The sequence below is a fragment of the Carassius gibelio genome, chromosome A12, assembly GCF_023724105.1.
Source record: "Carassius gibelio isolate Cgi1373 ecotype wild population from Czech Republic chromosome A12, carGib1.2-hapl.c, whole genome shotgun sequence".
NCBI lineage: Eukaryota > Metazoa > Chordata > Actinopteri > Cypriniformes > Cyprinidae > Carassius > Carassius gibelio.
In genome coordinates, this window is record NC_068382.1 from 19,905,571 (window position 1) to 19,916,964 (window position 11,394).

The following is an 11,394-nucleotide window of genomic DNA, read 5'->3' on the forward strand; positions in this document are numbered from 1 at the left end:
AGGTGTTTATGATATGACCATTTTTTTTAAAAGAATATACAGCTATTGTAATGGATGTCAATGGAGAAAGATGCTTTGAGAATGGGACACTGCTAACTAAACAAACCTTGACCCCTTGGTGCACTCATACCGTAGGCATCACATCACTGCTCATTTGCATAGAAAACGATATTGTAAGGATTGCCAACAGTTGTTCACACTAGACATTGCCAACACATTAAAAAAATAAAAAAAATAAAAAAACTCTCTCTTTGTGAACACCCTCTCATAATCCTCTCACAATGAGAGTCGTATTCAGAAGATCAAACAGAATCTGAACCACTAAAATTAAGCTCTATGCTGCAATATGATGCCTCAGTTACCATGAAATATTAGATTATGAATTCTTACGACATCATTTTGTGAGTTGTACAGCATATTAAAAGCAGTCAATCGAATGACTAACAGTTCCTGTAAAGTAGTTTGCAAGATAAAAGATAAGGGGGGGGGGGCGGATGGTTCGAGGAGTTCTGAACTCAAGCCTACAATTACGAAAACTGGATATCATCCAAAATTACACCCAGGCAGTTATATCAGAATAGACATGGCGTACGCCATGAAACTACGTTAGTCAGTGTTGACAAAGGGAAATGATCACTGGCAGGGGCTTTCCTGTAGGCATTATTTCCTTCTGATGGTTTCTCAGAAAAGTGATCGATCAGATCAGAATGCGCAGAATGTATTTCATAAAGACACAGAAGAACAATACAGAGGGAGGTTAATGAATAAGTGAGAATGCAAGGCTTTGTTCACACAGTACACAATCTGATCTGGTTTTGAAATCTGATCTTTGGGACTGATTTCAATTCATGAAATCAGATCCACATGTTTGGTGTAGTCAATATCTGATACATATAGTAACGACTTTATAACTCATGGGATGCATCACTATTTCACACAATCATGCATACGGTTTGCCTGTAATCGCTCACCCTTTCCCCATTCATTCACTTGTGACCATAAATGAGTGATTGAGTGAAAACCACTAAACGATGCGATTATGATTATATTATTATATGATTATGATAATTGGATCACAATCCTATGTTTTCCCATTCAGACTACAACAGCTCCAAGGATTTGGGTTGGATACGTTTGAAATGAGTAAAAGACAGAGAAACAGACCTCTTGAGCCTCTGGTATAATCCAGCAAAACAGACACTTTGAGATCAGGTACATGATCTTCCTGTGAGCGCTCTAACGCCTCTTCCATGCAATCAACCTTCAGAAGAAATCAGAAAGTCACTGAAAGCAGCTTCTTATTATCCACATTAGACTGACAAGTTTTCATCCTTAAACTAGGGTTAACATGGGTTCGTACTATTTTTAAATTTTTATTCTACTTCTGCTGCAGGAACCTTATGGCTTGTCTGGCTGGTTTTGCATGTTGATGTGAACAAGGAAATGCAGTTTAGTGCACACGGAGATGGTGATTACATTCAACTTTTAGATTGAGATTTAGCAAAAACCACCAGATCAAATTCTGTTGATAAAATTTAATTCTGCTGAGGTCATTTTTCAGAATAGGTTTGTGGATTTGACTTCGGTTGTGACATGATCTACTGTTTATTCCTGATAGTATTAATCTTACAGCAGTAAAAATAGAAAATGACCTATGCTAAACTTCCCTGAGCAACTTCCTCTTATGTAAAATTCTTAATCAGGCCACAGTTAACTGCACAAAAACAGCCTTTTCCTTCTTAGGATAAGATTTATTTACTGGTCAGTGACCGGAAATGTGTGCAGAAAGGTTACATACGAGGTCTTGCTCTAGTGGTCCTGTGCCCAAATACAGCGAGGCCATTACCACACGACTCTTGGCTGTCTTGATACGAGCCTGGGCAAACCGAAAGAACAACAAACTGAATGAGAAACAATGAGTAAAGCTTTTTTAACAAGATATATTATGGCAGAACAAAGTGATAATAAGAGATTTAAGACCAAAAAAAAAAAAATCTTTACATAAACAACTAGACAAGTCTTCTGAAATTGTTTTTTTTTAATCCTACACTTTATTAATTTTTTGAGTCATATCTAAATTCAAAGCTATTTTCAAAGCTAATTTATAAAAAATACATATAAAAATATTATTTTTTTTACAATATTACAAATTAAACCTATTAAGTATCTACTTGGATAAAAATAAAAAAATAAAAAACTCATAAAAATAATACCATAAATTATGATGTTTATAATAGTAGTTTGGTTTTATTCAATAAAACATCACCTTCTCGGAAATATCACCCAGCATAATATATTTTACAATGACATGATATAAATTTGACTATAAATAGAAAGGTACTAAATGGAGTGAGATAATATCTGTTTGTAATAAGATTTCAGAGATTTCATTTTTACAACCTTATAGTCATATTTACTGGCAATACAGCTCTCTGAAGTTGCAATTACTTGGCTTACACCCAGTAAATACACACAAGCGCGCACGCGCACACACACACACACACACACACACACACACACTCAAGCATACCTTCATAGTCTGATAAAACTCATCAGGTGAGTGGAGGATACGTATGCGGCCCCCAGGGATCCTGAAAGCAGGTACATAATTAGCAATCCACTGGAACCGAGAATGGAGGCCCTCGGCACCAGTGAAGCCTGGAGGTCTGGAGGAGGCCAGGGGGGCTGAGTCCGCCTCTGCCAGGAGAGGGGCCAAGAGCAGCACAGTGGACCTGCAGGATGACAGGAAGTAAGAGAGAAGTGAGGGGCGGAGAAAACCTTTAATCAGAATCCGAGCCTGGCAAACCCCTTCCACTGCACACAATGCACTGCAGTGCTTCCGTTTACAGTATTAGTAAATACTGTCAAATCTGGTGGCTGAACAGATACTGAACTGATGCTTGGTTTTTATTTCCTGTTGGCTTTCAAACAATATAATACACAGTGTACACTATTGTGTATTGTTGTCATTTAGATTTTTAATATCTCTGAAAGAAGTCTCTAGTGCTCACGGAAGCTGCATTTATTTGATCAAAAATACTGTAAAATCAGTAATATTGTGAAATAGTTACAATTTAAAATGACTGTCATATTTGAATACATTTCAAAAAGTAATTTATTCAACATGTATTCATTTATATTTTCAGTTTATTGAAAAGGACAGTTTATCATGTTCTGAATGTACTACTTTGTTTAAAAAAACTTTTCAGCTATATTTACTGATTAAAAACTAAATACTTAATTTTTTGTACTTTTTGCTTTGTTCTTTGGAAAATCATCAACACAATCATTTTTACATCTTGGTTTGTCGCCTCTTTCAGAACAGCGCATGAAACTGTAATAATAACTCAAAGTAATACTATTCAACTTTTTAATAGCACAAAAAATTATTCCTAAAACAAATGCTGGAGAGATGATTGACTGTGCAACACAGACCTGAACATTTGATAGTTGTTTTGATTCAGAAAAACTAAAATTTAACCAACAACTTCTCAAAATTTAATTCCCAACTACTCAGAACAGGGTCCTAAGTCCAGCTCCAAATGCAACATGGTTCAGAAGACAAAGGCAGTAATATGGTCTGCATGACACAGCATGAAGTCTCAAACTTCAGCCCTTCACTCAGATCGACTGCCAAACACCAAGGTCACACCGAGTTCTCTACAACCCAGACGGTGCTTTTCCTCACAGAACCCGGAGTCTCACCGCACACTCCAGCAGATCTCACATAACTCCTGAGAAAACAAAATGAAAAGAGGCGCCTCAGACAGCGCTATGACCTTGCGGAGACCGAGCTTAAAACAATCTGAAGGTCAATCAGGGGTCAATCTATACAAGTTAGCTATCTGCGTCTCTCTGATGCATCAACTCTGCCTTAAAAACTAGATCCACATTTCAAAGCCTATTACAGATGTCGCATCTGCCTAAACAAGTGAAGAAAATTTAGGAGCAGGCCTTTACTTATATCCCACTGAAAACTAATTTGATTAAAGCCACTTTTTCAGAAGAATGCAAGCAGTGAATGTCTGCTTTGTAAACCAGTGCTTTTAAGTCTTCTTGAATTAACCTTATTCATTGCAATGCACATCTGATAACAGCAGTTTCACAAGAATATACTAAAAGGCCAACTTGGGCTTCATTTTCCATATACCGGTAAATAAATAAATAAAAGCAGCATCTGCTGGTTAACATGAACAAATGTCCATAAATTTGGTGTACTACAGCTGAGCTATCAGATCAGACATGCCTGGATCAGATAACATCGTTTTAATAAAAGCAAGTGAGTCTGCTGACAGACCATATCTGATCTTCTGCCTGCACTCTCGCTTATTGAGCTGAAGTTATTAAGTTGATTTATTATCCCAATAACCATTTTAGCAGCTCATTAAAGCGTTAGATAACTCAAAACAAAGGTTATGCCTTCAACATTATTATCATTTAATCATTCTCATCCTGTTCCAAAACATGTATTACGTAAATTGTGTATGTTGACCACAAACGAATATGTCAATGAGTCACCTTTCGTAGCATTTTAGAGTGAAATTTATATTTAAGAAAGAGGACATAATGTTTACATAATGTAAATAAGCTCACGAACATTAGTAGAGAAAAAACAGCAGCCATCTTAGTGGTCTAATGTTTACGGCTCATATTCTCAAGCTCACTTCAACAACTGTAACTTCACACATGAATCTATGAACTCTCCTTTACACAACCACAAGCTAACATTAGCCAAACACGCTTGACTTTAATATTATTATATCGACTGTCATTATGTAATGCAAACGTCTGCTATCATTTACCCTCTCCTCCGCTCATGTGTCCTGAAAAAGCGATCTGTCACCCTCGTAAAAACCCAAGAGAAAGCAGGAGTATACGCAGAGAACACAATTCTTTTCCAAGTCATGGGCGCCGCCATGTTTTCACTGCACTTTGAGTGTGAAAGCTTTATTTAAACACACACGCTGCTGTCGGCCCGTGACGCTTGCAATGGCGTAAACATCTCTACTGAGAGAGGGCCTGCAGTATGGGATTCTAATCCCATACTGCAGCACTGACCAGGCATTATTGTGCCTTTGCTGGTTTCTCATCTTTCTATACGTTTTTATCGATGCTTAACAATGCCATAAATTATTTATCGTGCACTGCACCTTCCCTATTTACATTTGAACTGACCTCTCCAATTTGAAGATATTTATAAAAGCCTTACACAAGATATCATAACACAATACAATTTCTGCTAGAGTACATACATGAATGCCCCCCGCACACACACATTCAGTGTTTCCTAAAATTTGCATTGAAACATTCTTTTTTTAATTTATTAAATTATCTGCATATAATCTTATTTCAACAGTGTATGCGGTTATAATGTGGAACTAAATGCATAAGAGGAGAGAAAATATACTTAAATATATCACATGTGAGTAATTTTAGCATACATTTGAAGCTATTTCTTTTCAAACCTCCAGTTAAAATTCTGATCTGCATCCTTATTTGAATCATAATAAATTAAACTATTAAATCATATTTCAATAAATTATAAGCATTTATGGTTAGATGCTATAGCTATAGATTCATTTAGATTAGATTAGATTAGATTAGATTAGATTAGATTAGATTAGAAATGGCTCTCTACTTGTACTCTGCACAGTGACTGTGTGATTTTAATCATTAGACGACATATACAATAAATTATGGATTCACGTGCTCCATAAATATTCAAAGCTTCTGATCAGTGAATCTATTATTGCAAGAATATCCCCGATGTTTTATTGGGGTCTTTTGGAAAGTGGTCTACTGCTGTCATCCTATAGATGGCGTATGAAACAAACCTAGCCTCTTGAGTGTGTTTGAGTCGAGTCAGCCTTGTGCATACTGCTATACTATGCCATACTATACTATACTATACTATACTATACTATACTATACTATACCGATCTATACTATACTATACTATACTATACTATACTACTACATAGAAAAATGTAAACTTAACTTTATAGTATAGACTTGCATTCTATTTCGAATAACCTTATGTAACATAAGTCCCAGTTTTTTGTGAAATCATATTTTCGTGAATTTTTTTTGTTTTTATTTTTGTAAAACGTTCAATTATGCATCTGGCTGTAAACGGCGTTAGAATACGGGACTCTGCAAACGCAATAAATGAATAAGTAAAATACAACAATAAAACATAATAATATGCAACATGTGTGTGGTCAGATATCATCAGTCATAACACACCGACCGCTTTTATATCCGCAAGGGCAATGCAACGTTTCACCTTGTGTGAACAGGGAAGGGAGGGGGGAGACATCCCGTAAAAAAGGGTCACGCTGATTATTTATTGGCAATCCGCCACGTGCGTGTGTATGAGTGTGTGTGGTTGCTTTACTGGAACACAAGGGGTGGAGCTTTTTAGAAATATCAGTCAGTACTTCAGCTCGATGGCACGAACCTCCACTACCTCTAATAGACTTTCACACAGCTGATCTCTGATCAACTGTTAACAAAACTGACATGAAACTGATCTTCATCCTTTTAAAAGAAGAAGGTCTATTTTGCATAAGCTCTTATATGGGAGTCACAAAAGGAGCTATGTTTTAAGAAAACTCCCAAGATTGAGTCGGATAACGATTTGAAGGTAAAACGACGCTTTGCGCTTTGTTCTAATGCAATGGAGTTATTAAGAATCTATTTTAAATGCATGCATATATTATTATATCGGACTGTTATGCATGCCTCGGTATGTGCTGTGCTACATGGTATCCATATTTTAATAAACTATGTCGTTGAGCTTTGTAACTCGAACTAACGCATAGCTTAAATAAGTCTGCTTTAGTGATGTATGTGACTAAACGACCTCAGTGTAACCCGAATAACTTGAATTTCTATTCCAGTTAGGATAAGAGACTGAAGGGGCATTTACAGAGTAATACGAGACAGAGACCGTGTGTCATGAATGAGAAATTAGGTTATTCACAACGAACCGAAGGACCTCATTCATAACCTGTTTTCTAATAGCCCGAAAGAGCGATCGAAGTCAATATCGGGTTTACATGGTCGAGCATTTCCTAAAAATAAAGCTTCGATTAGCAACTAGTTAATTTATCCACTGCACGCCGTTTTAACGCTTCTGGCATCTTTCTCTATTGCTCATCTAATAGTGACATGTAAAACTAATATTTATTGGATTACTTGCTTAACTAGTACCACTAGTTCTAGTAGAAGCAGAATATGGAACAGTAACAAAGAGTTAGATACATACTAGTGGGAAGTTATGAAAATAAGATATTTAAACCACAGATCCCTTTAGAATTCACTTACTTGTAGTATTGTCATAATGTCTAGTTACAATAGTATTAGTAAAACTGGAACAGTTCCAGCAGCGATGGCATACACACTAGTGAATGGCAAGTAGTTTATCAAAACTACAGATTCCCATGTAAATCATTAACAAAAATAGTAACTTGTTATCAGGAGTATTGGGAGGTTGACTAGCAGCAAAAGTATCAGTAAAACTGGAAAAGGTGCCTTCAACATTGGTGTACATACTAGTCAAATATGAATAGCTGATTTAAACCACAGATGCATTATTCAGTAAAAAAAAATATCAATTTGTTACCAGATTGGGATTGGTATTGGGATAGTGACTAGTAGAAAAGTAGGACGTAATGATTGAATATATATTAGTCGCTATTGGAATAAGTACTAGCATCTAATGGTTAAGTTTATACATAAGGTTCATAAAGCACAACGATGAGATAAATCACTACTACTGAATTACTTAAAAAAATAAGTACTAGTTTAAAAACAAGACACTAATTAAAGAAGTTAAAACAGCCATAGTTTATCTCCAAATGGGACGATTACATCACTGAAATGCATACATGTGAGCCGGAGGGTTGGGCTTTAATGCTGAGAAACACCTGTGAGAAACAACCAATCGAGTTATTAGAACTATGAATGGCCCTTATAAAAGTGATGTCATAGCATATGTAAGTCTGCTGGCACTGGCTTCTGTTGTTCTCACTGTTTGATTGATGCTGACATTTTCCATTTGGTTTTCCTTCAGCTGCCTTCTATACCCACCGAGGCGTCATTTCATCTGGATGTGGAAGAGGTGCCAGAGCTCGGGACGTTGTGTTGGTGCTCTCCAGTGCATCAGCACCCTGGCTGGGACGGCCCTTCGGCCCTGGACCCCCAGCACCAGTGGTTGCCGGGTGGTACAGGGGGTGGGCAGAGCGCCATGGTAACACACAGTAGGTTTGACAGCGCGATGAGCAGTAGCCCCTTTGAAGGCGGCGCGCGCCTGCCCCCCCACCGGTACAAGACCTTCAGTTCTCGGGCGCAGTATCAGATGGTGATTGCAGCTGTGCGCAAACTTCAAGAAAGCGGCTTCTACTGGAACACCGTGGGCGGGAAAGAGGCCAGCGCACTGCTGAGCACCGAACCCCCAGGCACCTTCTTGGTGCGTGACAGCTCGGACCACCACCACTTCTTCACACTCAGCGTGAAAACGACCACGGGCACCAAAAACCTGCGCATCCAATGTGACTCCGTCTCCTTCTTCCTGCAGACCGACCCTCAGAGCGAGCAGGCGGTGCCGCGCTTCGATTGCGTCCTCAAACTCATTCATCATTACATGCCATCCTCTGGGACGGGGACCTCTTCAAAAGCCAGAGAGGATGGAGAAAGTGGAAGCAGCGCAGACGGAAGTGCTTACTACATCTTCTCTGGTGGCGAGAAGATCCCTTTGGAGCTACTGCGTCCTCTGGCCTCTAGCATGTCCAGTCTGCAGCACCTATGTCGAAAGACTTTAAACGGTCATATAGATGTGTCCACCAAACGGGACCAACTGCCTCATACACTCCAAGAGTTCCTCCAGGAGTATGACGCTCCTATCTAGCTATTCTTGAGGGGTTTCAGATGAGAAGAGCCACATGGGTAGAAGAATAAGGCGCTTGACTGGAGTTTATCGCTCCTCACGTTGGCATCCGTCTGTATTGCAGGCCAGCCGTGCCTTCGACTTCTGGATTGTTGACTTTTGAAGGACAGCACGAGATACGTACTCCAACTCAAGTGCATCTGACATCTCAGCAGCTGTTGACACGAATGGACTTCCGCGTTCCAGCGGCCAGTCGGACTGCTGAAGATAAACACAAGAGATAGTTGATCAGTACAGGAGTTAAGTGTGCTGCTATGGCTACGGTCCAGCCATTCATCATTGATCGGGAGACACTCTCTCAAGTCTGTTTTCTCCAGCTCAACATTTTTTGACTTTCTCTTGGAAGGAAGGAGCGAGAGCTGGGTGTTTGCAATGACATACACATTTCCACTGCTTCTTGCCAAGTGTAATTGCCTCATAAGTGGGCGTGGGGGCGCAAACGGGGTGGCTACTTACCGTTCACGACCGACACTGTCTGCTATGGTGACTGTGTGTGGGGTCAAGAAAAAAGGACTAGAGTGAACGTATTGATCAGACGAGAGGCCTGTTACTTCAGGCCTTTGACCTCCCTTAGCCCTCTCTGGAGAAGACGGCCCCTTAGTGGACTGTTGTTACTTTGTTCATGACAGGAGCCAAAGCAAACAGTGGTTTCATTTGTGCTAGGAAAAGGCAGGTTGAACATTGTTGACGATATGAGTGTATATATATGAATTGTGATTCATATACTGTGAAGCAAGTACAAGCACAGTATGAAAAATCTTTAGTAACTGATTTACTGTGGTCTTAGACATGAAGGACCATGTTTCTCTGATCACACGGAGAAGCATTTGTACTTTGTGTGCTTCAAAATTCTCATTCAATAACAACGACACACAGTGTTTGTTTCACTAGCAGGACTTGACGTCTGCTGTTCACTGAATGTATTATGAGTCTATGGAAGGGCTTGTGGTTCCACTTGTAGATTGTTTCTCTCTCTCGCTCTCTCTCCCTCTCATTTTTTTTGTATTCATATTTTGTAAAATCAAGGTGTTTACATGTGTGGCCACCAACAGGACAGCATGTTTTTTTACTCTGTCTTTTATAAAGATGTCTCATCTTAAGGTCTGGTCTGATGACCGCAGTGCAAGCTTGAAGATCAGAAAACTAAGGCATTAACATAGAAAATGCAGCAAGAATCTTTGCACATATTTATATTTATAAGATATTTCCATAATTTATATTAAAGAGCACTATTTTTACAAAATGGACCCAGCTATGTGCCTCGCATTTTTCTGTGTATAAAACAATGGTTATTCTGGCTGGCCTCGGGGTGCATGTAATTTCAATATGCATGATTTTTAATGTGGCGTTTGCTGCAGAAAATATTTTCCTCCAGTCATGCACACACACACACACACACACACACACACAAATATACCACAACTGCTCTTGTTTTCAGAAAAACAGGTCTGAGGCTTACCTTGAGGTGTGTGTACAGGATGTCACTCAGTGCTTTCTCTTTTGTTCAAAGTTAAAACATCTGCCTCTCTCTTTTTCTCCGGAGTGTTTTTAATGGTCTCTATGGATTAATCCTGGTCACTCTTCATTCCTCATAGAAAAAAATAAGGGCGTAAAATGGACACAGCACAGCTTTTCATCACTCATATTTACATTTTTTTATCTCTTCTAGTACCAGTCATTTGAATTAATATTGCAACTCTATTTAAAGTTACAATACAATACAATATATATATATATATATATATATATATATATATATATATATATATATATATATATATACAATTATTATTATTATTTTTTTTACAGACTGAGCATTGCTTGTACGCATCCAGTTACTTAAATGATTAACCGCTCTCTTAATTAATTTTCTCTCCATTTAACTAAGGGCTTTTATCAGATCTTCGTCCTCATATTAGAGGGTAATTAACACATAGTAAAAGTTGTAACTCACAAACCATTAAATGCCAAAGTAAAAAAAAAAAAATCAATAGGCCTTGATAAACTTCCTGAGAAAAGCCAATAGAGCTTGACACGATAAGATTTCTGACTTACAGTGCAGACTTTTAATCATAGAAGTAGGAAAGTGCATGTGCAATTGAGAGATAACCTAATTTTTATTACATAATCAAAGTCTTTTTTAAATCAGTAGTGCTTATATGAAACGGTGTGGTTATATCACTGAATTTCTAATATTTTGATGAGCTATTAAAATAAAAGCTAATTCAAGTAATTGCATCCAGACTACATAAACTGGTATTAAAGCAGATCCTGGTAAGTTTTCACTGATCAGTATCTTCAGCTTCCTTAATTTTTGATTTGCATAGTTACACATGAAAATTCAAATAACATATGAGTTCCTATAGCAGAATGGAAAATAAAGGCATATTTATAAGCATCCTCAGATGACTTATCAAAAAATAAATATTTACATCACCATCAAG

At 38.0% G+C, this 11,394-nt stretch overlaps 2 protein-coding genes across 5 annotated transcripts in view; one reads left to right on the forward strand and one right to left on the reverse strand.

The window, feature by feature from the left end:
• The window catches only part of LOC128025420 (CDP-diacylglycerol--glycerol-3-phosphate 3-phosphatidyltransferase, mitochondrial), a 19,011-nt gene extending 14,045 nt beyond the window's left edge, over positions 1 to 4,966 (reverse strand). For all 4 annotated transcript variants that reach the window (XM_052611770.1, XM_052611768.1, XM_052611769.1 and 1 more), the window contains exons 1-4: positions 4,803 to 4,966; positions 2,531 to 2,732; positions 1,799 to 1,876; positions 1,165 to 1,261 (exon numbers count right to left, since the gene is read on the reverse strand). In XM_052611770.1, the coding sequence (XP_052467730.1) occupies positions 1,165 to 1,261; positions 1,799 to 1,876; positions 2,531 to 2,732; positions 4,803 to 4,918 (493 nt within the window). In that variant the 5' untranslated portion in view covers positions 4,919 to 4,966. The remainder of the gene's footprint in view (positions 1 to 1,164; positions 1,262 to 1,798; positions 1,877 to 2,530; positions 2,733 to 4,802) is intronic.
• A 1,467-nt stretch (positions 4,967 to 6,433) lies between these two features.
• On the forward strand, positions 6,434 to 10,197 carry LOC128025424 (suppressor of cytokine signaling 3). The gene is made up of 2 exons (XM_052611780.1): positions 6,434 to 6,646; positions 8,078 to 10,197. The coding sequence occupies exon 2, from the start codon at positions 8,252 to 8,254 to the stop codon at positions 8,909 to 8,911; it is 660 nt and encodes a 219-aa protein (XP_052467740.1). The 5' UTR covers positions 6,434 to 6,646; positions 8,078 to 8,251; the 3' UTR covers positions 8,912 to 10,197.
• The last annotated feature ends 1,197 nt before the right edge of the window (positions 10,198 to 11,394 follow it).

Coding starts and splice junctions, on each gene's coding strand:
- LOC128025424 (XM_052611780.1), top strand. CDS start 8,252: ATGGTAACACACAGTAGGTTTGACAGCGCGATGAGCAGTAGCCCCTTT.